Here is a 23,320-nt window from a genome sequence, read left to right as displayed (position 1 = left end):
CACGATAAGTTAACATCCGTCATCTCACAGACACACACACACACACACACACACACACACACACACACACGAGAAAAAATGTTTTTTGCCTTGTGATAAGAGTTCTGAGGGTCTACTCACTTAACAATTGTCAAATATACCACACGGCAGTTTTAATTATAATCAAGCTGTACATTTCATCTTCAGTACCTACTTATCTTATAACTGGAAGTTTGTACTTTTTGACCACCTTCATGCAATTCTCCCACAAATGGCAGGATTTCCTTTTTGTAATGGCTGAATAATATTCCATTGTATATACCATTGCCCCCCCCCCATATCCATGGGTTCCACATCTGAGGATTCAACCAACCACAGATCAAAAATAGTTTTTAAAAAAGTTACGTTATATCTGATGTGTACTATGTAGTTAGACCTATGATGGCTGTGCCAGTAGTGAACATGCATGGACTTTTTTTTCTCGTTATTCCCTGACAATACAGTATAACAACTATTTACATGGCATTTACATCGTATTAAGTATTAAACGTGATCTAGAGATGATGTGAAGTATACGGGAGGATGTATGTAGGTTGTATACAAATACTATGCCATTCTATATAAGGGACTTGAGCGTCTGCGGATTTTGGAATGGGGGTGTGTGGGCCCTGGAACCAATCCCCTGAGGATACTGAGGGATGACTATATATATATTAATACCACAACTTCTTTAATCATTCACCCATTGATAGATACGTTGTTTCCATGTCTTGGCCATTGTAAATAACACTGCTACCAACATGGGAGTGCAGATATATCTTTGACATAGTGTTTTCATTTCCTTTGGATGTATTCCCAGAAGTAGGATTGCTAGATCATATGGTAGGTCTATTTTTAATTTTTTGAGGAACCTCCATACTGAACAGTTGCAAATCAATGACCTCAGCTTCCATGTGAAGAAACAGGAAAACAAAAAGAGTAATTTGGACTCTAAATAAACAGAAGGAAAGAAATAATAATGATCAGAGTGGAAATCAATGAAATAATAAAATTCAATAGAGAAAATCAATGAAACCAAAAACGGATTCTTTGAGGAAAAAAATCTACCCAGTTGTTAAACCTCTAGTCAAACTGATCAGGAATAAAAGGAGGGAAGACATAAATTACCAATTTCAGGAATGAGAGAAGTGACATCACTACAGCTTATACGGATATTGAAAGGGTAATATGGCAATGTTACGAACAATTTAATGCGAATAAATTTAACAACTTAGCTGAGATGGACAAATTTCTTGAACAACGCAAACTATCAAAGCTTATTTAAGAATAGACAGCCTGCACAGGTTTATATCTATTAAGAATTTTGAAGTTGTAGTTAAAATCCCTCCCACAAAGAAAATGGTGACAATGGCCCGATCAACTTGATGAGGGCAACTCTATGTTGCTGAGTCTGTGCACTGTCTCCTTCCCTGTTACATGGCCACTTTGTAAATGGGTCTATTGACCAAGCACCAGAGCATTTGAGGAAGAGACCATTCGATGTCCACAGGTTGCACCATCTTTTCCTCCTGATTATTGAGTCTCATCTACAACAGGTGCCATTCGACGTGCATTACGATACAGGACACATGAACATCTTTATACTCTGTATTGCAAGAAGCCCGTCTTTCCCCTGGACCTCCTTGTCACCAATCTTCTCATCTTTTTCTCTCTAAATTCTTGACCAGCTGGCCATCCTATTAGCCACTGCCCATGAGTCAAGTTAGACCTGTGTCTTAGATAGGTCTATAGCAGAGCACTGCCCACTGGCGACTACTAACTTTTGGAGCCACTCCAGAGTGGGCTGTGGTGCAACCGTTATCCACTCATGTCTGGTTCCAACTTAAGTGTACATTCATCTGTAACAGAAGCCTGTGCTTTCTTTTCCTCCACTAATTGATCTAATGTGTTCTTTTTGGGAGCATAGGTAAAATATTGAAGGAGATATAGTCAGGCAGTGGCCTCGGGTACAAGAAGAGTTGGGTAGTTCACTAGCACACAACCCTATTTTAAGCAAAAGAGAATTTACTGGCTCACACATCTGAAAAGTCAAGCTGTAAGGTTTGAAGCAGGGGCTCAAATGAGGTCATCAGTGTCTGGTTTTTCCTCCTTTTGCAGTGTTCACATACAGGCAGGTTTCCCACCACACTTCAAGGTGGGTCCAGAACTTAGAGCCTTTTTCATTTAAGCACGGTAGGATCCATCAAAGGATTCATTGGGTCTCATTGACCGCTTGGGTCCCATGACATGCCTGAACCAATCATAGTGCTCAGCATCAAATTGCGGTGCTGCTCGGTTTAGATCTCTGTCTGGAGCAGGGGCTGAGGGAAATCATGGCATGGAGCCTGGATAACAAGGAGACATGCTGATGTTGGGTAGCCAAAACATCATGTTCGTTTTCCTGTATTTTGCTTCATTGTGCTTCACAGAGGTTGCATTTTTTATAAATTGAAGGCAAGACCCTCCACCAGCAAAAAGATTATGCCTTGCTTTAACTGTAATACTCGCTTTAGAGTGATGGTCTGGAACAGAACCCACAATATATCCATGGTATGCCTGTATCCTGTATCTCTCTTCCAGGTTTTCAATCTTTCTGTACCTACGAGTCCCCTGGGAATCCCATGGAAGTGCAGAATCCGATGAATTAGATCTGGAGTGCGGCCTGAAAGTCCTTATTTCTGATAGGTGACGTCAAGGCTGCTGTTCCAGGGACCACACTTTCAGCAGCGAGGTTCTGCAGCTGCGCAGCCCAGGATGGCAGCCGCTGGCTACACGTGACTACTGAGCACTCAAAGTGTGGCGAGTCTGAACGGAGGTAGGTGTGCTGGAAGGGTAAGACGCACTCTGAATTTGGAAGACTTAATATGAAAAACATTAAAATCTCATCAACAGTTTTTATGTAAATTACATGTTGAAATTACATTTTAGATATATTAGGTTAAATAAAATATATTAAAATTAATGTCACCTGTTTTTACTTTTTTCAACACGGCTACTAAAAAAGTAAAACTACCTGTGTGGCTCACATATTTCTGTTGGATGGCGCTGCTCTAGGAGGAGGTAACTTGAAGTACACAGGCGGGTGTTCTTAGAACACATTTATTTCCACTTACGGATATTCAAACGGAAGAGCCGGTAGAGCAGAGATGACATGATACTTACGTCAGACTCTTGGACTTGGCACACCCTTGGAATCTCAGGACCTCAGGGTTAGTTCATTGCAGGTTGAATGGATACATGAGTGCTTAGGATCAGGGACCCTGGAATGGACCTGGTGCGATTTGATCTGAGGAAAGGAAATTCCGAGGATCCCAGAGTCCCTCTTCCCAGCCAGCAGTCATTTCTCATTCTTGTTTATGCAATTGCCTGAGGCAGAAATTACTACCGTGCTTATCAACTTCCCTAATCTATGTGTACACAATCACTAAACTAATCCCCACCAGTCTTTTCACGCTCAAATGCATGGGCCGGTAGCAGCCTGTGTCCCAGGGGCTCCCTACTGCACCCAGAGGGTCTTGTCGTACCAGTCTGCCAGCCCCCAGAGGTGCCTCACTCTCCCCATCCATCTGAGTTATTCCCTTCCTGTTTGAGTCTCCTTCTTCACCTCCTAGTCTCTACTCCACCAATTCTGCCTTCAGAGGGTTCTTCAGAACCTCTGGCCCACAGAGGCTTGTCTGCAGGACTTGGAGGACACACTGCCTTTGGGACAAGCCAGCATATCTGCTATGGAGGGTGGTGTTGTCTAACTCTTGAGTTATTCGGGTTTGCCTGCATTTGGGCCTTTAGTCCTCAACTGGGCTTTAAGTTCCTTGAGGACAGAGTCCTGCTTAGTTTATGTTTATATTCTGCTTTTGACTTGGACCAGTATATTAAGTAGGTCCTCAAAAAACATAATTTGGTTAATTTTCCTAACATAAAATGAAATGCTGGTTGAAAATACATAGACTTTTATTTGTGCATTAATATGTTACCAGTGACTATTTTTATAATGAACATTATTATTCTTTTTAAAAAGCAAGATGGTATATAAATTCTGGCAAGCATGTGGAAAATAGGGAAAACTTGTGCACTGTTGAAGGGATTGTAAACTGGTGCAGCCGCGGTGAAAAACAGTATGGGGGTTCCTCAAAAAATTAAAAATAGACCTACCATATGATCTAGCAATCCACTTCTGGGAATAGTGAACACATTAGATCAATTAGTGGAGGAAAAGAAAGCACAGGCTTCTGTTACAGATGAATGTACACTTAAGTTGGAACCAGACATGAGTGGATAACGGTTGCACCACAGCCCACTCTGGAGTGGCTCCAAAAGTTAGTAGTCGCCAGTGGGCAGTGCTCTGCTATAGACCTATCTAAGACACAGGTCTAACTTGACTCATGGGCAGTGGCTAATAGGATGGCCAGCTGGTCAAGAATTTAGAGAGAAAAAGATGAGAAGATTGGTGACAAGGAGGTCCAGGGGAAAGATGGGCTTCTTGCAATACAGAGTATAAAGATGTTCATGTGTCCCGTATCGTAATGCATGTCGAAGGGCACCTGTTGTAGGTGAGACTCTCAATAATCAGGAGGAAAAGATGGTGCAACCTGTGGACATCAGATGGTCTCTTCCTCAAATGCTCTGGTGCTTGGTCAATAGACCCATTTACAAAGTGGCCATGTAACAGGGAAGGAGACAGTGCACAGACTCAGCAACATAGAGTTGCTCTCACCAAGTTGATCGGGCCATTGTCACCATTTTCTTTGTGGGAGGGATTTTAACTACAACTTCAAAATTCTTAATAGATATAAACCTGTGCAGGCTGTCTATTCTTAAATAAGCTTTGATAGTTTGCGTTGTTCAAGAAATTTGTCCATCTCAGCTAAGTTGTTAAATTTATTCGCATTAAATTGTTCGTAACATTGTCATATTACCCTTTCAATATCCGTATAAGCTGTAGTGATGTCACTTCTCTCATTCCTGAAATTGGTAATTTATGTCTTCCCTCCTTTTATTCCTGATCAGTTTGACTAGAGGTTTAACAACTGGGTAGATTTTTTTCCTCAAAGAATCCGTTTTTGGTTTCATTGATTTTCTCTATTGAATTTTGTTTACTATTTCATTGATTTCCACTCTGATCATTATTATTTCTTTCCTTCTGTTTATTTAGAGTCCAAATTACTCTTTTTGTTTTCCTGTTTCTTCACATGGAAGCTGAGGTCATTGATTTGCAACTGTTCTTTTGCACCATAGGCATTTAGTGCTATATTAAGTACTGCTGTTGAATGCCCAATTTGCATATTCAGAAGCTGTGTTGAGCCTAGAAATGGCACCATTTCCAGAGGGACCAGCCAGACACCTGGGTATTGGATCTCTTTCAACATGTGGGAGAAAGATATTTGTCTTTACATGAGTAGACACATATCAAGGGTATGAATTTGCCTCCCCTGCCTGCAGCATTTCTGCTGGCACCACCAGTTTATGGAACTGCAAATGCCTTACCCAATGCAACGATATCTCACATGACACTGCTTCCATCTGAGGGCCACATTTTATGGCAAATAAAATGTGACAATGGCCTCATACTGATAGAATCACTGGTCTTACCACATGCCCTATCACCCAGAAAGTGCCAGTTTGGTAGAACAGTGGATTGGCTTGTTTAAGTCTCCATTTATAAGCCTTAAATCAGCAACTAGTACATGGTACCATTTCCTCCAAAACCAGAATGCACGGTTTTGGGAAATAAGGGGTAAAAGAGGAGGTGACCTTCCTCACTGTTACACCAAATGAACAGAAAGGAATTTTTGGGCTTCCCATCTTTACAACCTTGGGCACAGTGGGTTCGGAAGTACTACTACCAAAAGGAAGGATGCTTTCACCAGGAACACAACCATGGTTCCATTGAACTGGAAGTGGAAATTGCCTCCTGACAATCGTGGCGGAGACTGACCCCAGAATCTAGCATCCCTTTCTTCCTTTAGGAATAGAATTCCAGAGTTTTAACACTGGGCATATGGTCACCCTGCTAAAGACCACAAAGCCTCGATTATTGGGAGCTAGAAGGTGCATGTTGAGGATGGCAGACATAGGATGGACCATGACACTATGGAGTTGAAATATCCACCCAGGACTTCTTTTTCTCAGTCTTTTATGTCAGAGGAAACAAATTTCTATTTTGGCTATTGTTACAGCAGGAAAGCTAGCATCCTTATGCAGTTTGGGTCTTCTATCAGTAGCAACCAAAAGGCCCTAAATGACAAAATGATTCTGTTATTAAATATAATCCTATAATCTAATCTTTCCCATGAGCCCCCACCCTGTTGGGTGGGAAGGGGAGATTTAGGCTTGCCAGTAAACAATATATTAGATTCTTTTGGTTTGAGCAGCATCTTTGGAGGGAAGGTCTCTTCTCCTTCCCGTTTCAAGTTGTCAAGAGGTTCCTAGGAGAGGAGAGGCTCAAATGTGATCTTGTGGTAGGATCCCTGTGAGCAGGTCCTTGTGCTGTGCTCTGGTTCTGCCATAATATACCTGGCCTATTTCTGGAGTTCCTCTAATTACCTGCTGAGATGCAGGGCCCTTACCTGGCCTCTGGAGTGTAATGCCAGCACCCAGAGCTGAAGCCTGTAGTCCTGACCATGTGCCACAAAGTTCTACCTCTGCAGCCTTTTCATCCCAGTGCTTTGCACAAGCCTCTGCAATACTTCCTCATGCCTTTATGCAGCACAGGGAAGCTTTTGCTTTCCTGCAGACCAAGTGTAGGCTGTGAGGGATCAGACATGGTTTCCTAGTGTTCACTGGCCTAGACTCGGCCCTCCATCATTCCTACATTATTGTTCCTACAGTATGTTGCACATGATGCAAAGCCAAGTGCAAGGCTTCTCCTAGTGACTTGCAGCCTCCCCCGAGCCACACCTGGGGAATCAGTCCATAAGCCTCTGATGTTCTTGGGTTCTTCATAGTTTCCATATCTGTCTTGGATATTCTATAGCTTCCCCTAGTCAAGATTTGGATGGGTTAGGGAGGATGTGTAGGAGGAAATGTGGACCCTGGAGGCTGCCTGGCTTCCTTGCTTTCCCTCTTCTGTTTCTCTTGTCCATATGACCACAGGTAACAAAAAACAAGTGGTGCTTTTATTTCCCCTTCCTTTCTACCAGTATAGTGACCGCCCTGGTCAGAATATTACAGGTGGCTGGGGTTCCATCCCTACAGTATGGAAGGAACACCATGGCTTTTGATATGAGGGCTGTAGGACAACTGTGAACTAGGGCTCTAAGGACAATTACATTGATCGTCCATCTCTCGAATTTTATCCCTGTTAAAAACTTAAGACCGTTTGCCAGGGTGTTTTGTGCAAACATCCCAGTTGCTGGTTCTACTCCACTGCCCTCAGTTCTGCCCATTTCTCTTCTTCAAATCTTCATTGTGCAAATTCCTTCCTTACCCTTTCTACATCCCAGGGTTGTGGCCCTAAGATCCATTCCCTTCCCCCAGGCAATTTGTGGGCACACCTATCTCCTGGTGGTACATTTCCTACAGCCTGCTTACTTAACCTTGAAGAATGCCATGTTTGTGTGTGCCCGTGCATTTACACATGCTTCACCAGGACCCTCCAAGGGGGCTTTGGCACTCCAAATTTGCTTCCTTCCAAAGTCTCCCTGCCACGTGGAATGTTAATAACACACCCTACACACCATATGCACACACATTACCAGGTGAAATTACCCAACTACACATTGAGAAGAGAAAGGCTTTTCCCAGCTACAACATAGTCTGTACAGCTTTACTTTCTGACGACCATAGTGCTTGTGTAATATGCAGTGAGTTCCTCTTTGTTTTCCTGCTTTCAGGCTGTGTCCCAAGCCTTATCGGGTGCATAAGGCGACCCATTATAGCACTACTCTATAATAGTTACCACAAAGCCACCAAATTATTTTTCTCTCTAGGATTTGCATGAGTTCAATTCTTGGGCAGGGTATTCTGTAGGACACTTTTATATAATTCTACAAAAGTCATCAATGTGGGTTTTATTATCCTCATGTCCGACTAGATGCTCTGTGAGAGGATGGCAAGGGGAGGCTGGGGGGCTAATTGGCTTAGCACTCACCTTAGGGGAACCAAGTTACCTCCAAAACACTGAACCAGAAGAATCTGATAATATCGTTTTTCCCTAAAATAAGACCGACCCTGAAAATAAGCCCCAGTTAAGATCATCAGCTGGACAGATGCATTTAGTATGTTATGACGATGTTCCAGAAGAACATGACATGACTGTATTTGAATAAAGGTAGATTGTTGTACGTGAAAAAATGACATCCTCCGAAAATACACCCTAATGTGTCTTTTGGAGCAAAACTTGATATAAGACTGGGTCTTATTTTTGGGGAAATATGGTATAAGACCCGGTCTTATTTTCGGGGAAACACAGTAGTAGGATAACACCTTCTCTGTCTGCTGGATGGTGTGGCCAGAGCATGGATTCTGCTCTGAGGTCATGGGGAGCCCACTCACTGTCATGGTCTGCTGCCATCACCAGGGAAGTCACACCAGTTCTGGAGCCCAGGTCCCTTTGGATGATGGGAGACAATCTCCTTTTTAGGCAGACTGCTCACAGCTATGCACATGGAGAACAGTTCATAAATGTCTGCGCCCAGCGCCCAGTTCATAAATGTCTGCGCATTGATTGGCGCAGACAATCAATGAGCATTTGACTGTCCCCATTTCTTGGTGTCCTGAAATTTCCAACTCAGTATCCAGGCAGGCAGGGGCCTCTCTAATTTTGGTAAACCTAAAACCCCAAATTCACTTGTGCAGGTTGGGCACTAAAGGCAAACAAGGCTTCACACTCCACTGGGGATCACAGATAAAGCCTGTATCAGATTTTGCTGTAAGAAATTAGGCAGTGCTATGAGATTTTAATCAGATTTTGCAGTAAGAAATTAGGCAGTGCCAGGAGCAGCAATGAGGCAGCAGTGGTATGACGTGACCAGCATCACGCAGGTGGTGGCTGAAACCTGTTTTACCTGAGTAAGCAGACCTGAGTCAGACCTACGGTAGGCACTGTTGCTTAACCTCCATCTCCGTAATGCTTTAGAAATAGTCTATTCCCACCAACTGACAAATAACAGCTATCACTTATTGAGCACTTACAAGTTAGGTCCTGTGCTAAGCATTTCCAAAAATTTCTGGAGGCAAGTTTCTTATCTTTCTGAGTTTGTTTCCTCATCTGTAAAATCGGCATAGAAACCTCACAAGGCTATTTTGCTGACCTCATGAGGTAGTTGTATCCCTTAGCACACATTGCCTGTCCGTGACAGGCACTTAAATCTGATTGTTGCTATGAAGATTTTGTTGGGCTTTTTACCTGAATTTATATTTTAAAAGCTAGACATGATATTTCATGCTGTCTGAAGTCATTTAGTTCCTGAGTTCAGAGACTGAGGGATACCAAGTTATCAGAAGATAAATATGAGTATTCCGTTCCTGAGTTTAAACAGTGAGCGATAGCTGCATTTTGAGTGTTTTTATAAACTACACCCACTTCGGAGATGATTTACTCCTGCCTAAAGTTGAGAATTAAACAGTATATACATTTTTGCAAATTTTCCTAAAAAGGAGAGAGAAATGCAGCTCTTCATAAATTTCTCAACTATCCTCATGCTGACAAATCTTAAGGTGGGCAAACAAACAAACAAACAAACAAACCGCAAACTCCACAAAAATTTTCTACTTCCTTTCTAGTGATAGGGTATCCCCCACTCCTCACAGGTGACCCGCAACCTAATTTGAAGTATAGAATATTCACACACAAAAAAGACCGGGCATGTGGCAGCACAGGCTAAGTGCCCAGAAATGGTCTGGGTGAGGTGGTAAGTGTACCTAATATTTCCCTCAGGGCTGGAACAATCTCCGGAAAAGTATTTAAAGTAGGGGGGAGGCGAGGGTGACCTACAAGCTGAACCTGGCAGAGCCAGTCAGACTTGGATGGGTGGACAAGGCAAGTGGCATTCCTGGAAGGAGAAATGGCCTGAACAAAGGGGCAAAGGGAGGCACAGTGAAACCAGGTTGAATAGAGTTTTAAAGTCCCCTCAGTGTGAAAGAAGGGAAGGGTAGATTGCAGGGGTATCATAAACATTAGTACTGTCGGAGACAAGAGAAACCAGACTTTAAGTCAGGAAACCAGGGACATCTATTGGAATTTGCGTGGGAAATAAGCTTTTGGGTTAAACCAGCCAGATTTTTGGGTTGCTACGTCAACTAGGATTACTTACACCAACACACGTTTTTTTTTTTTTTTTTTTAATGTATCCTATATTGTCCCACATAATATACGCGTATACAAGCAATTACCAGTTCTCTATCAGTGGATACCTCTAAGGTTGTTTCCAGTTTTTCCTATTACAATAGCACTACAATAAACATTCTAATGAAGTAGGTTTTTAGACATATAACACCATTAAAGAGATAGTGTTTGAAATGTAGCAACTCGCTCCACCTCAGTCAGGTATTTCCCATCTTTTGCTCACTCAGCTTGAGCTCATCAAGTTGGCATGGTGCCAGCAGGGGCGAACCGGAAGCTACTCTCTGGCTCAGAATCTAGCTTGATGTTGAAACTACTTTCAGCATGGACTGATTTTTTCCCCCTACAATAACCTTTGCACCTACCTATTTCTTGCAGGCTCTAAGGACCTGTCGCCTTGGATATTCACTTCCTGGTTTTGCCAAGGTATCAGCTTCTCACCAGGCTCCTGACTCCTCGCTTGTTCATGCCTCCCCTACTCTATCTCATCTATTTAATCAACACCATGCCTGAATATGTATCTGTGCATACTCCAGGCACAATGAGGGAGGCACACCTATGTGACATACGGGTGTTGCCCCTCTCATACAAGAGATGACGTTCTACTACATGTGACATGTGGTAAGGGAATAGATGGGGTGGGGGAACAGATTTTAGCAGTCTGTAGCTGGTCCCAGCACTGACATGGAACTGCTAAGAAAATCAGCTTTTGACAGAGACATAAAATTGTGCTTTTTTTTATATTCAGGTTACTCATAGGGCACACATTAATTTCTAGATTTCAAAAACTTTCTTTCATTAATGGAGCCTATAAAACTTGAATTATTACAGCTATAATTACCACTTCAAGGCACCACTAGTCTTGAAATCAGCCCTTGTTCCTCTACCAGGCAGGTGCAAAAAACAAAGCACAACGCAGGTAAGTTGCTTAAAGGCAACAAAGAAAGAAGGGGGAGCATGAATGTCCTTTCTCTCCTGGTTTTTCAGTCCTGTGATTCTCAATTTTGGGGTTCACACATTGTAGTAGACGCTGTCTATAGGTACTGCTGATACCCTTTGGCCTTTGACTCTGAAATTTGCTTTCAGAGAGTTCTAGAACACCAGGAAGACTGCCTGTGCATTCTCTGACTTTAGGAGCATGCTTTCCCCAACACTGAGCTGGGCAGAAGTGCAGGAGCATTATAAAGAGCGAAACGAGTTGGTGGGTCTATACCTCAGCTTCCTTGACTGTTAGTGGGACAATTCTGACATGTGTTCCAGTTTCTCAAACTGCTCACAGCAGGACTGAGCCCACACAATAGCCCCTCATGACTTTCCTTCCTTTCTTTCCTGTCTCACTTCTCCACTCCTTCAGAGCGCCTGCTGGGGTCACCTCGTAAATAAACTATTTGCATCTAAATCCTGGTTCAGAGCCTAATTTTGGGAGGAACCCAAACGAAGACAAGGAGTCCTTTGAAAATGTGTGGAAAAACAAGATCCCTCTGCCCAGGAAAATATGTCATACTTTTAAGAAACCAATGTATGATTTGGTGAAATGTTGCTATTAGGGCCAGGGTTCCCAAATCACCCTAGTTTCCCTTTTCTCCAATCCCCCAAGAGATTACTGAGGGAGCCATACACAAGGACAAGCAGCCTAACGGGAAAGAGGATTATTTTATTAATAGCTTCAAAGTGCCTAAAACCCCTTTGTTCCGTGTTTGCTCTTTGCACGGCTAGCTCCGTTTCCTCAAAGGTCTTCTCAGAACTCGCTACTAGTCTCTATCACAGTACACTGACCTTTTCCTGCATGCTGCTCTGTAACATAACTACTTATGTTTGCTTAGTTGTTTGCTGTTTCTCTACTAGACTATATGCTCCATGAAAACAGGAACTAAGTTGCTTTCTTTACCACTGTATACCCAATGTTTATATCAGTGCTCTCACATGGAAGATACTCCATAAGCTGAAAAAGAGGTTTGAGGTTTGGGCTCTGGCCTCAAAACAGCCACCACTTCCTTTCTCATTAAATACATGGAATCTTAACTTCTATCAGGCCGCATGGAGAAAGCCCAGGAGACGGGAGAAATAAAATAACCAGATCTGCAGAACAGGTTCTGGCTCAAACCATCAAGCTATGTGCTTGCAGGAAGCAGAAGAGAATCTATTAATAATTGTATAGTGACCCTGACCACCAAGAAGGTGGGTCAATTAATATCCTGAATTTTCACTATTAGGTTAGTAGCTCCTTTTCACTGGGAAAGGGGAATAGAGGAAAGTGGCCAAAATCTCGTCCTAAAGTACATACTATTCTGTATATAATTTCAAAGGAGTAAAAAGGAAAAAAACCCACAAACCTTCTGAAGTCTGTCCATGATTCACACAGGGCAACAATCCCAGGTTAAGAATCTCTGGTTTATGGATCTTTCTATTGGTATAAATCTTGAGATCTCTAATCTTTACCATCAGAATTAGCTCCTCTTTGATGTGTTTGACCTCCACCCCTCTTCTCCCTGCTAAATGAAAAAGGCGACACATGGCAGTAAGAAAGGTGTCAGTAGTAATGGCTGAAATCAATTTCTACAGCAAGGTCTGTGCTTTGCCTTCAAACTGGGGAACTCTGGTACCTTTGCTGCGACTGGAACAGTCTAGCCTCTCAATTTCCACCTGTTGAAACCAACTTTTCAGGGTCTGGTACAAATGCCACCTCCTCCACAAAACGTTTTCTAATCTCACTGACCAGGTGGAAACCTGCTAACAGCTCCAATGTGACTGCTTTAGTTCTGTGGCCAGTGGACCTCCTACAGCACAAGGGCTTCCAGTGCCTGTCAGGCAGGGCCTCGGTGAAGGTCTCTTCCTTAATGACTACTACTGGTTTGAAAGATGTTCTACTGAGAACAATTTTGCACCTAACCCAATCCATGTTGATATATTTTTTTCACTTCGCCAAGTGCGTCCGATTTTCACCTCATTAATTTCCCAATGGGCCTAAGTGGTCACCCTGAGAAAACTGAAGTTCAATGAGGTCACACAAAAGTCAAATCCCTTGAAACGACGCCAAACCGCGTGGGCCAAATCTCACTTGTTTAATGGCCCAAGCCGCGTCAGGAGAAACTCCCCCAACTTTCCGAGGCCCCAAGACAGTTGCTCATTTGAGCTGCACACCCAAACTTGAGAATGGATAGAACTCCCTCCCTGCCCAATAAGGGCTGCAGGCAAGCCGCAACCGGAGCTGCAGAGAGAACTTCCGCCTTGGAAAAAGTGTCGTCATTGGGCAAGCTTCCGGTTCCACTGTGTCCGTAGCCCAAGGCCTTTTATCCTAGTTGGCAGTCGTCCATACCCGAAGGCTACCCCACCCAGCTGCTCCCTCGGGTTTCTCCACACGCTGCGGAGCCGTTTGCACGTCCTGAGGGTGTAATTGCTACACCGTTAACATTGCTCCAGAAAAAGGGGTAAAACGAGCACAGAACCGGCAATCTTGAAGAACTGGAGCCCTGGTGCTCAGGAAACGAACTGAGCCTGGAGGCGGGACTAACTTATGACTGACGTCCACACACACCCATTGCCTTTCTGATTCCTTCTCAAACAAACCAATGAATGCGAAGACGGAGACGGCAACGTGCCCCCGCAGCCAGAAGGAGCCCCGCCCCCTCTACTCGGCCGCCCTTTGGTCGCCATGTTTAGTGTGGCTGCCACCTCTGTGCTACTTTAGATTCTCTTGTGGCTCTCTGATGACCTCGCTGAACTCCTTCCTAAGCATTTCTTCCCTTTCACTGTCAACTTCCACCTTCTCGGGCTTCTTGCTTGCTCGCTGCTAATCCAGCCACACTTGAGATGGCGTCCGGGGAGCGGGGGCCGAGGCGGAGAGTGCCCGGCGCGGTGACGTCAGCGCGCTGCGTGTCGGCAGGTGGAGGGAGAAGGGAAAGTTTGGCCCGTGCGTGGGGCTGGGGTGGAGGGCGGGACAGAGGGGCTGGGCCCAGGCGAAGCTCCTGTCGCTGCTGCAGCTGAGGACGAGGACGAGGCCGGGACCTGGACCGGGCCGGGAGTGCCGGACGTGGAGAAGCAGGAGGCGAGGTCTACCGGAGCTTCGAGCCCCCGCCGCTCTGCCGCTCTGTGACCCCCTCACCCAAGCGCCGTCCGACCCGTGGCTAGTCTCGAGGCGATTGGTGGGGTCGCGGCGGCAGCGGTTGGGGGTGGGGAAAGGCGCGGCGAGGAGACGAAAGAGGTCAGCGAGTTTGAGGGAGGACCGAGAGCTGTGCCGCCGTCATGACCGAGGAGTCGAGTGCCCTGCCCTGGTCCATCAACAGGGACGATTATGAGCTGCAGGAGGTGATAGGTGAGAGCTGGCGCCGCTGAAGGGGGAGGCACCGCTCTGGGTGGCGGGTGACACGCGCGAACGTGGGGACCCGCGGGAGCTCCCGGAGCGCAGGACTCAACAGAAATTCATGCGCGCTCATGGGGCCGAGGGGATTGTAGTGCGCGTGGGTGAGGCTCTGGGTTGGTGCAGCGCGTGTGAAGCGGGGAGGGGATTTTGAGTGGCGCGCCTGTGCGGCAGGGTAGGGTGCGGTTTGAGGGGCTCGTGAGAGATCTGTGTAGTGATAGATGTTTGAACCTGAGCGACAGATGTTTCTTGGAGAGAAAGAAAAGTGCAGGCGTGGGACAGGCCTTTACGAGGCTATGCGAAAAATGGGATATTGGAGTTATGGCACAGCCACCTATTTGGGGGATTGTGGGAAAGGGTGCTTTAGTTCATTCCCGCATCCGTGCGAGAACCCTTGCGTGCCCACGAAGTGCCCGGCATTGCTGGGGTGGAGCTAGGGATCCTCTCCAGATGAAGCTGCAGGTACCGCACTGAGCAACGTGGACACAACTTCCGACTGTTTGGAACTGACTTTCTAGGCAGGGAGGGAGACATTAAAAAAGTAGACAAAAAGAATTACAGGTTTTGGCAAGTGCTAGGAAGGAAATAAGATGTTCTCATGGGGAATAATCGGGAGATTTCCTAAGGGTGCTTTCAAGGAAAATTATTTTTTCGAGGCATTGACTACGTTGAGCACTCAAGTATGAGGAGGAAGCTTAAGAGCCTAGGGAAGATTTTTCCTACTGAGGGATGAGAAAATGCAAAGGTCCTGAGGAGGGAAAGAGCTTGATGTGTTTTAGGATCTGAAGGAAGGAATACTGGCATAGAAAGGATAAAAATGGATCGACATGGATAGAAAGGAAAGAGACGAGGCCATATCTTAGGGACTTCTCAGCTCTGGTAAGGATTTTGGAATTTTAAGTGTTATTGGAGGACTCCAAGCAGGGACATGACATAATCCAGTGGGTCGGGCTGTTGTGTGTGGAGTGGATTTGAAGGGGGTCCAGGAATACCAGTTGGCAGACACCAAACTTGCACAGACATAGATTGTAATTCTCAGAGAGGTACAGTAATTGGGGAAGTATGGGGACTGGAGATGGTGAAGTGAGTATTTGTTGGACAACGATAATCTACTGACTTTAGAAATCAAAAGGGGGTGGGTTTAGCTAAACAGAAGCTTAGTCCAAGTGACATGAGCAGACCCCTGTGTACTGGAGGAAGGAGATTGTCTACTTTGCTAGATCAGCATCCTGTCTCAAAATTAGTTTTATAACAAGGGCTGGCTGAAAATTCCTTAGCTGTCTTGGTGTGTTTATTGTACAGTATGTGTTTTAGGGAAACTTTGCCATTCCTCCCCCACCCCCCCTTGTCTGTTGTTTCTAAACAAATCTGGGCTGAGTTTTAGCTGAAAGACATCACATCTTTTTCCTTAAGTCACTTCATGGCCCGTGTTCTTGATACATGCTGAGTCTTGACATGTACTGGTTGGTTCTAAAGACAGCTAGCTAGGTCTGTCTGATTGATTGCTTCTGGGTCCCTCAGAGTTTCATACTGAAGAATGGGATTAAGTGGGAGTTTCCAAAGTGATGTCTGAAAAGTAAAGACGGGTCCCTATGATCGTGTCAGAAGAGGAGTTTTGCTTTCCTTTTTGGTAAGGTGTATATCCTTCTGGGGTGAAGAGCATGCTTGTGGTCATTCTTAATGCCATTAGCTATTAAGGTGGCGTTGGACTCGAGCGATTTTAGAGACTGGTGTTCTCAGACCAATAGGGTGTTCGGGATTGGGGAAAAAGGGAGTGTCAGCCCTCAGGGATAGGGTTGGTATTCATCTCATTCTCAGTGGTCCATGGATAAAAGGTTAAGAACTCAAATGTGATTTGATCACTGTGTTGTTGTTTTTTTGACAGGAAGTAGCATTTCTTGGTGGGTGTGAATAGACCACCTTATTTTTAAAAATAACTTTACAGGCATATAATTTAACCCATAAAATTCACCCATTTTTAAGTATAAAATTCAGTGATTTTTAGTAAATTTACTCTGTTCACACCAATCAGCGTAATCCAGCTTCAGGATATTTTCATCACCCAATTGAGATCCCTTTTGCCTGTTATAGTTAATCCCTGTTCCCACTCTGAGCCCCGGGCAACCACACATCTACTTTCTGTCTCTAGATTTGCCTTTTCTGGACATTTCATATAAATTGGGTCATATAACATGTGGTCTTTTGCGTTTGGCTTCTTTGACTTACCATAATATTTTTTCACTTTTTAAAACAATTTTATGAAGTTATCATTTATGTACCATAAACTCCACCTGTTTTAAATGTACTGCTCTATAGTTTTTTAGTAAATTTACAGAGCTGTTCAATTATTACCACAATCCAATTTTAGAACATTTTCATCATTCCAAAAAGATGCCTCACATCCATTTGTAGTCACTCCCTGTTCCCACCCCCTGCTTCAGGCAACCACAAATCTACTTTCTGTCTCTATAGATTTGCCTTTTCTGGACATTTCATGTAAATATAATCATATAATATGTGATCCTCTATGTTTGGTTTCTTTAACTTGGCATAATTATTTTTGAGGTTCAGTCATGTTGTAGCCTGTATTATACATTATTCCCTGTGTTTTTGGATACCACTTGATGGACATTGGATTTCTGCTTTTTGGTTATTTGCAATAATGCTACTGTGAGCGTTCACATCAAATCTTCATGTGAACATGTTTCATTTTTCTTGAGTGGAATTGCTGGGTCAGATGGTAAATTTATGTTTGACTTTTCATAGTGCCTGTACCATTTTACATTCCCATCAGTGATGTATGAAGGTTTCCCTGAAAGTAAGACCTGGCCAGACCATCAGCTCTACTGTGTCTTTTGGAGCAAAATTAATATAAGACCTTGTGTTATATTATATTAGACCCAATATTATATTATACTATACCAGGTATTATATTATATTACATTATACCCGGTCTTATATTATTAATTTTTGCTCCAAAAGACACATTTGAGCTGATGGTCTGGCTAGGTCTTATTTTCGGGGAAACACGGTATATCCTTGCCACCATTTGTTTGTCGTTTTGGTTATAGCCATCCTAACGGGTGTGAAGTAGACTCTCATTGTGGTTTTGTTTTGCATTTCGCTAATGACTAATGACGCTGAGCATCTTTTTGTGTGCTTATTAGCTTTTCATATATCTTCTTTGGTGAAATGTCTATTCAAATCTTTTGCCCATTTGGGTGCGCATCGGGTTTTCGTATTGAACGATAAGGGTTTGTGTGTATGTATTCATTCTGGATATGAATCTTTCACCTGATACGTGATTTCAGATATTTTCTCCCATACTGTAGCTTGTCTTTTCAATTTCTTAATGTCTTTTAAAGCACAAAAGTTTTGAATTTTGATAAGAGTTTAATTTATCATTTTTTTTTATCGATTGTGCTTTTGTTGTATCTAGGAAATCTTTACTAATCCAACATCATGGAGATTTTTTTCCTATGTTTTATTTTAAGTGTTATAGTCTTAGCTCTAACATTTAGGCCTCTTATACATTTTGAGTTAATTTTCTGTATGGTGTGAGATAAGGTGAACCGTCTTATTTTATAGATGAAGACACTCAGACATAGAAAGGTAAAATGACTTGTCTAAAGTCGCAGAGCTAATTAGTGGCAGAGCCAATACTGGTGTCTACCTCTCCTGTTGTCTAATTCAGAATCCTTGTTCCTGCATCTGTATTTGTTTTCGGATATAAACTGGAAGATGGTGGTAATAGCCTGACAAATTAAAGGAAATATTCTTACAATGAAAAAGATCTGAGAGGAGCAAATATTTTGTAGATAACCTTTTTGGATGTAGTAGGATTTATTCTCTTTTGTGTATCCTATTTTGTAGTTTTTTTTAATGTTCTCCCTCTCATTAGTAAGTTTCTGAAAGTTCCTTACATCCTTCCACTCCACTCCACACACACTCTCACCCCATCTTTCCAACAGGGAGGAAAAAAAAGTTTTTCTGCGAACTACAGCCTAGTACGAGTTGCAAGTCTCAATAAAGCAGTGTATTCTTATTCTAACTTTGCTTCCATGCTGAAATGTTTGGAATACAGTATTTTGTAATCAGTTGTAGTCTTCAAAATAAATCTTTCGATTTCTTCAGGTTCCACTAAATTTTTTCAGGGAACAAATGATCGAGTCCAGAAAAAAAGGTTTCAGGGATCATTTGAATTTTCTGTTGTCAAAGGATTGTATTTTAAGGACATGGTATAATGTATGTTCTTTCTCATCACAGCATATTTGTTTGAGCTGTAAGTTTTTTCCACACATGTTGCTTAGCACTATAATATTCGGGGGGTTAATTTCTTACATTCTGTTTTGTTATCTTTTTTTCTGGCAAAATCCTATTAGAGGAAAGAAAATTTCCTTCCTTGAATATAATAAAAGCATACAGATTGGGAATTCAAAGGACTTCCTTTCAAAGACTTGTATTATAACAAGCGTGCTTTGGCAAGATTTGAAGTTCTCTAAGTATAATTACTTCTAAAAAAATGTTAGTATTATTCTCACTATAAATCATTCATCTTTTCAGTGTTTTTGAGCTCCTTCCTAACCTCTATTATTGTATTAGATTTTCTGACCCAGTGTTGTACTATATTTGACATGTGTTGAAGCAACTCTAAGAGTATGGGCTTGAGGGTTGGACTGACTGGATTCAAATCCTGGCTTTACCTCTTACCACCTATGTATGTGATCTTGGGCAATTTATACAACTGGTTTTAGTGTTAGCTTTTTGCCTCTAAAAAGGGATAATGGTACCCATGTTAGTGGGGCTGTTTGGAGATTAAGTGTAATTGTTTGTGGAAAGCGTTTAGCTTGTATTGAATGCTTCGTAAAACGGTTGCTGTTATTATCTCTGACTCTTTTCTCTTTCTCCTTGTCCTTACATTTTTGGTATTGTCATGAAATAGTATTCAATTTGAAATCTTGTAACACAAATATTTTGAACCTGTTTTAATGCTTAGTGCAACATCATTGCATCTTTTTTTCTTACTTCCAGATCTCATTCATGTTTTGATGGATCTAAGGATTTGTGTTGGACATGGTAGTACGACTGTATAAGGCCCTGCCACCCATGGTATTATTGCCAGTAATACAATATGATGGGGAAAGTGGGAAACCAGTCTGTCCGGGGCTGTGCCATGTGGCTTTTATTGGAATGCATCTTGAAAAGTCTTGATAAACATTTGCTGTTTACCTTAGACTAGGTTTAGAAAAATCGTTCTTCAAGATCTGTTTTTAGTAAGCGATGATTCACCCAGCTGTGACACTTTGGTGACGGCAACCCACTAGCTTGATTCTCTACTTTCCCTCTCCTTTTTTATTTTCATTAGTTGTTCACTAGCCACACATTTTGATGTCTAAAGTAGTGGTTTCCAAACGCAGATCCCAGGATCCTACCTCTATCTAGCCCCTCCATAAATGTGAAAGACATAATGCGACTGTCTCAGTAGAGTGATGCTTAATGTTTAAGTGTATTTTCTTCCCCTGATTGAAAGACTTGGCTGTGGTGACATTTCCGTTAAGGCCAGTTTGGGGCCCACAACCTCATAAGGTTGTAGCAAACAGGGATTGCGTTTGGTTTCATGTAGTGGGAAACAAATAATAGTAGCTGAATAAAATGCTTTTTCCTTCTTTATATAACAAGAAAACTGGAGTGGCAGCCTAGCTACCATCGGGCACCCAGGCTCCCCGTTTTTCACTCCACCGCACTGAGCATGTGACTCTCTCATAGTGGCAAGATAATTGTTCCACTCCTCGCCTCGTGCTTGTGTTCCAAGCCGGAAGAATATGGCAAAGGGACAAAGGCACGTGACAACTCATTTGGCTCCCTTTCAAAGGACTTTCTTTCCTGGAAGCCTTACTCAGTGACTTCCATGTCTGTTTTATTGGAAGTGTGTAATTTGGCCATTTGCACGGGAGGCTGTGAAATTAAGCTTTTCAGCTGGGCACATGATTACTTCCAACAAAGCAGGTCAAAGTTTCTTTTATTAAAGGAGAAGGGAAAATTGTATGTTGGATAGGCAACTAAAAATGTTGGCCTCATTTTTCCTTTTTAATTAAAGTAGTTAACTAAGACATTGCAAGTAAATAATTTAACCGGACACATAGTAATCAGTTAATAAATGTTAGCTTTAATTTAAAGAGGCAGCTGCCTACCAATTAAGAGCATGGTGTTGAACCATCATGTAGTTCTGGTTTCTGGACCCCATTCTGCCTCTTATTAAGTCTTACTTTTGCTTCCATTGCTTTTCTTGTACTGCTTTGTAAGATCAGTAATACCTAACTCGTGGGATTACTGTGAGGATTAAATGGGAAAAAGAAAAGCAAGTATAGAAAGTGCTCAGCATAGTACTTGGTACACAGAGTAAGTGTTGAATAAAAATTCATGCTCATGGTGGTAATTATGCGGTAATGCCCATGAAAACGGGCCTGTTTTGTGTTTGTTCTGCCCCAAGAAAGTCATTTTTTTCTTGAAAATACATGCCACTACTTTATTGATTAATCTATTCAACAGATATTTGGGAATTCCTCTTATGTGTCAGGCACTGTTCTGAATGCTAGAGATACAGCAGTGAAGCAGACAGAAATCCCTGCTTTTTTGGAATTTATAATCGAGTGGTGGTGAAGGACAAAAATAAAGCAGGGAAAGGGGTTGGGGTTTGCTAGGGATAGAGGTGAGTTTTAAATAGGTCAGTGAAAGCCTCCCTAAGAAGGTGACATTTGAGGAAAAACCTGAAGGAGGCGAAGAAGTGAATGCTGTGGTTATCTGCAGGAAGTGTGTTCCAAACAGAGAAACTGCAGGAGCAAAGCCTTGAAGTAGAAGCATCGTGACTAAGGGACAAGGAGCTGAGAGTGGCTGGCGCAGAGTGAGACGGTGAGAGGTGGGCAGGTGAGCGATCTGAAGTGGTCCTGACCGGCAGATCGTGTGAAGCCTCGGCAGTCATTCTGGGTACTTTTGTGGGTGGCTTTTGCTTTGAGTAAGATGGAAAAATCATTGCCGGTTTTGAGCAGAGAATTGATACGACCTGACTTATTTTGAAAAGGAGAATTTGGGCTGGAGAATAGTTTTGGGCTGGAGAATAGTTTTGTAAATGGTGCAAGGGTGGAAGGAGAGGTTATCCAGAGGGGAGAGAGAGGTAGCAGTGGAAGTAGTGAGAAGCAGTCAGATGCTGGATATAACATATTTTGAAGTTAGAGTTCTGCCCTTAGGATTAGATGAGAAAAGATTTGAAGGTTTTTGGCTGGAGCATCCAGAAGGATGTAAGAGTTAGCATCCGTTCAGATGAGAGATCACCAGAGTGAACAGGAGAGAGGGATGACTCATTGCAAAACCATCAGGCTGCTTGAATAATTACTCAAAGCATATGGTAGTATGTCTTTATTTTCATCTTTGTGTGGAGAGAATGGCATGATTTTTATGATGACTATTCTTACATCTGTTTCACCAGTTCTAGAAGCTTTACTTTTCAGCATGACTCTGACAAGAGGCCTTATTTAGAGAAGTGTTTGCAAAATTGTAAGTTCCTGTATTTTCCATGGTTCAGGTGACAGTGCCTTACTCATCTTTCAGAATGAACCGTCTGGGCTAGTTCTTTAGTGAATGCAAAACCTTACTACAGAATACTTAAAAACAAAATTTTTAGAACATGCATCTGCTACAGTGATGGCTGGCCAAAATTTTGGGGGAAATATCTTCAACTGATAAGGTTCATTTGATTTATTTTTTCCTTACAGAATAATATGCATTTTTTACTTTCTCTTAAATTTTTGAGTCCAGTAAAGTGGAGAGAGATACTCTGAATGTTTTTTTAGTCCTCATGTCTTTGCGTAGGTTCTTTTCTGTCTCAAGAGATGAAGCTAGCCAGTTTGAAGGACTTTAGGAGATAGTTCACTCATGTTTTTGTGCATAAATCCATTCTGGTGTGTAATGTACATTAAGACTGAAGTTAAGAACTAACTAGGAGAGGACAGAAGAGGAGTGAAGAAGTGGGGACATAGGGAATGGTGCATTGAGATGCACCATGGTGTAATATGGTGACAGTTTGGATTAGGCTGTTTTATTGGAAATTGTTTTACATTTTCCATTGTATTATTATTCATATTAGACTAATGCTTATTAGAGGTCATTAGGGCAGTAGCCTTCACACTTTGACTAAAGCCATTTCTAAGAGGTACCTTTTATACATTCGCATGTGTGTTTGTACTGAAATAAAAGTTTTCCAAAATAGCATTTTCTTTACTATGTGCAATGCAGACTGATGTTTTCTTTTTGATTCTATTGAAGAAAAATGATGGTGAAGCTCAGTAAGTTGACTTGTAGTTTGAAAAATTCCACATGAAGAGATAAATGTTTTAAAATTTGTATCTCTAATCCTGTTTTAAAATTCTTGTAAAAATTGATGAGTAGTTAAAATCATTATACATTTTAAGATATTCTTCCCTATCCTCATAATTACATGAGTAGTTTGTATTTTCTGTTAAGTAAATTTTTTTGAGATGACAGAACGTGATTGACTGTTCTGAATTAGTGGTATTGAAAGTAGGGAGTTTTTATTGCATCACCATAATCTTTTATGTTAGTACCTTAAAATATTTGTGATTGCTGAACAATATTTTGGTTTTTGTTTTGGG

At 42.4% G+C, this 23,320-nt stretch overlaps 1 protein-coding gene across 1 annotated transcript in view; it reads left to right on the top strand.

Moving 5' to 3' along the window:
* Window positions 1-14,170: 14,170 nt before the first annotated feature.
* OXSR1 (oxidative stress responsive kinase 1) overlaps window positions 14,171-23,320 on the top strand; it is a 75,961-nt gene continuing 66,811 nt past the window's right edge. The window contains exon 1 of the mRNA XM_019727612.2: window positions 14,171-14,609. Within this exon, the coding sequence (XP_019583171.1) occupies window positions 14,540-14,609 (70 nt within the window). The 5' untranslated portion in view covers window positions 14,171-14,539. The remainder of the gene's footprint in view (window positions 14,610-23,320) is intronic.

This window comes from Rhinolophus sinicus, linkage group LG10 (genome assembly GCF_036562045.2).
Source record: "Rhinolophus sinicus isolate RSC01 linkage group LG10, ASM3656204v1, whole genome shotgun sequence".
NCBI classification, from domain to species: domain Eukaryota; kingdom Metazoa; phylum Chordata; class Mammalia; order Chiroptera; family Rhinolophidae; genus Rhinolophus; species Rhinolophus sinicus.
This window is presented reverse-complemented; position numbering and strand designations above follow the sequence as displayed.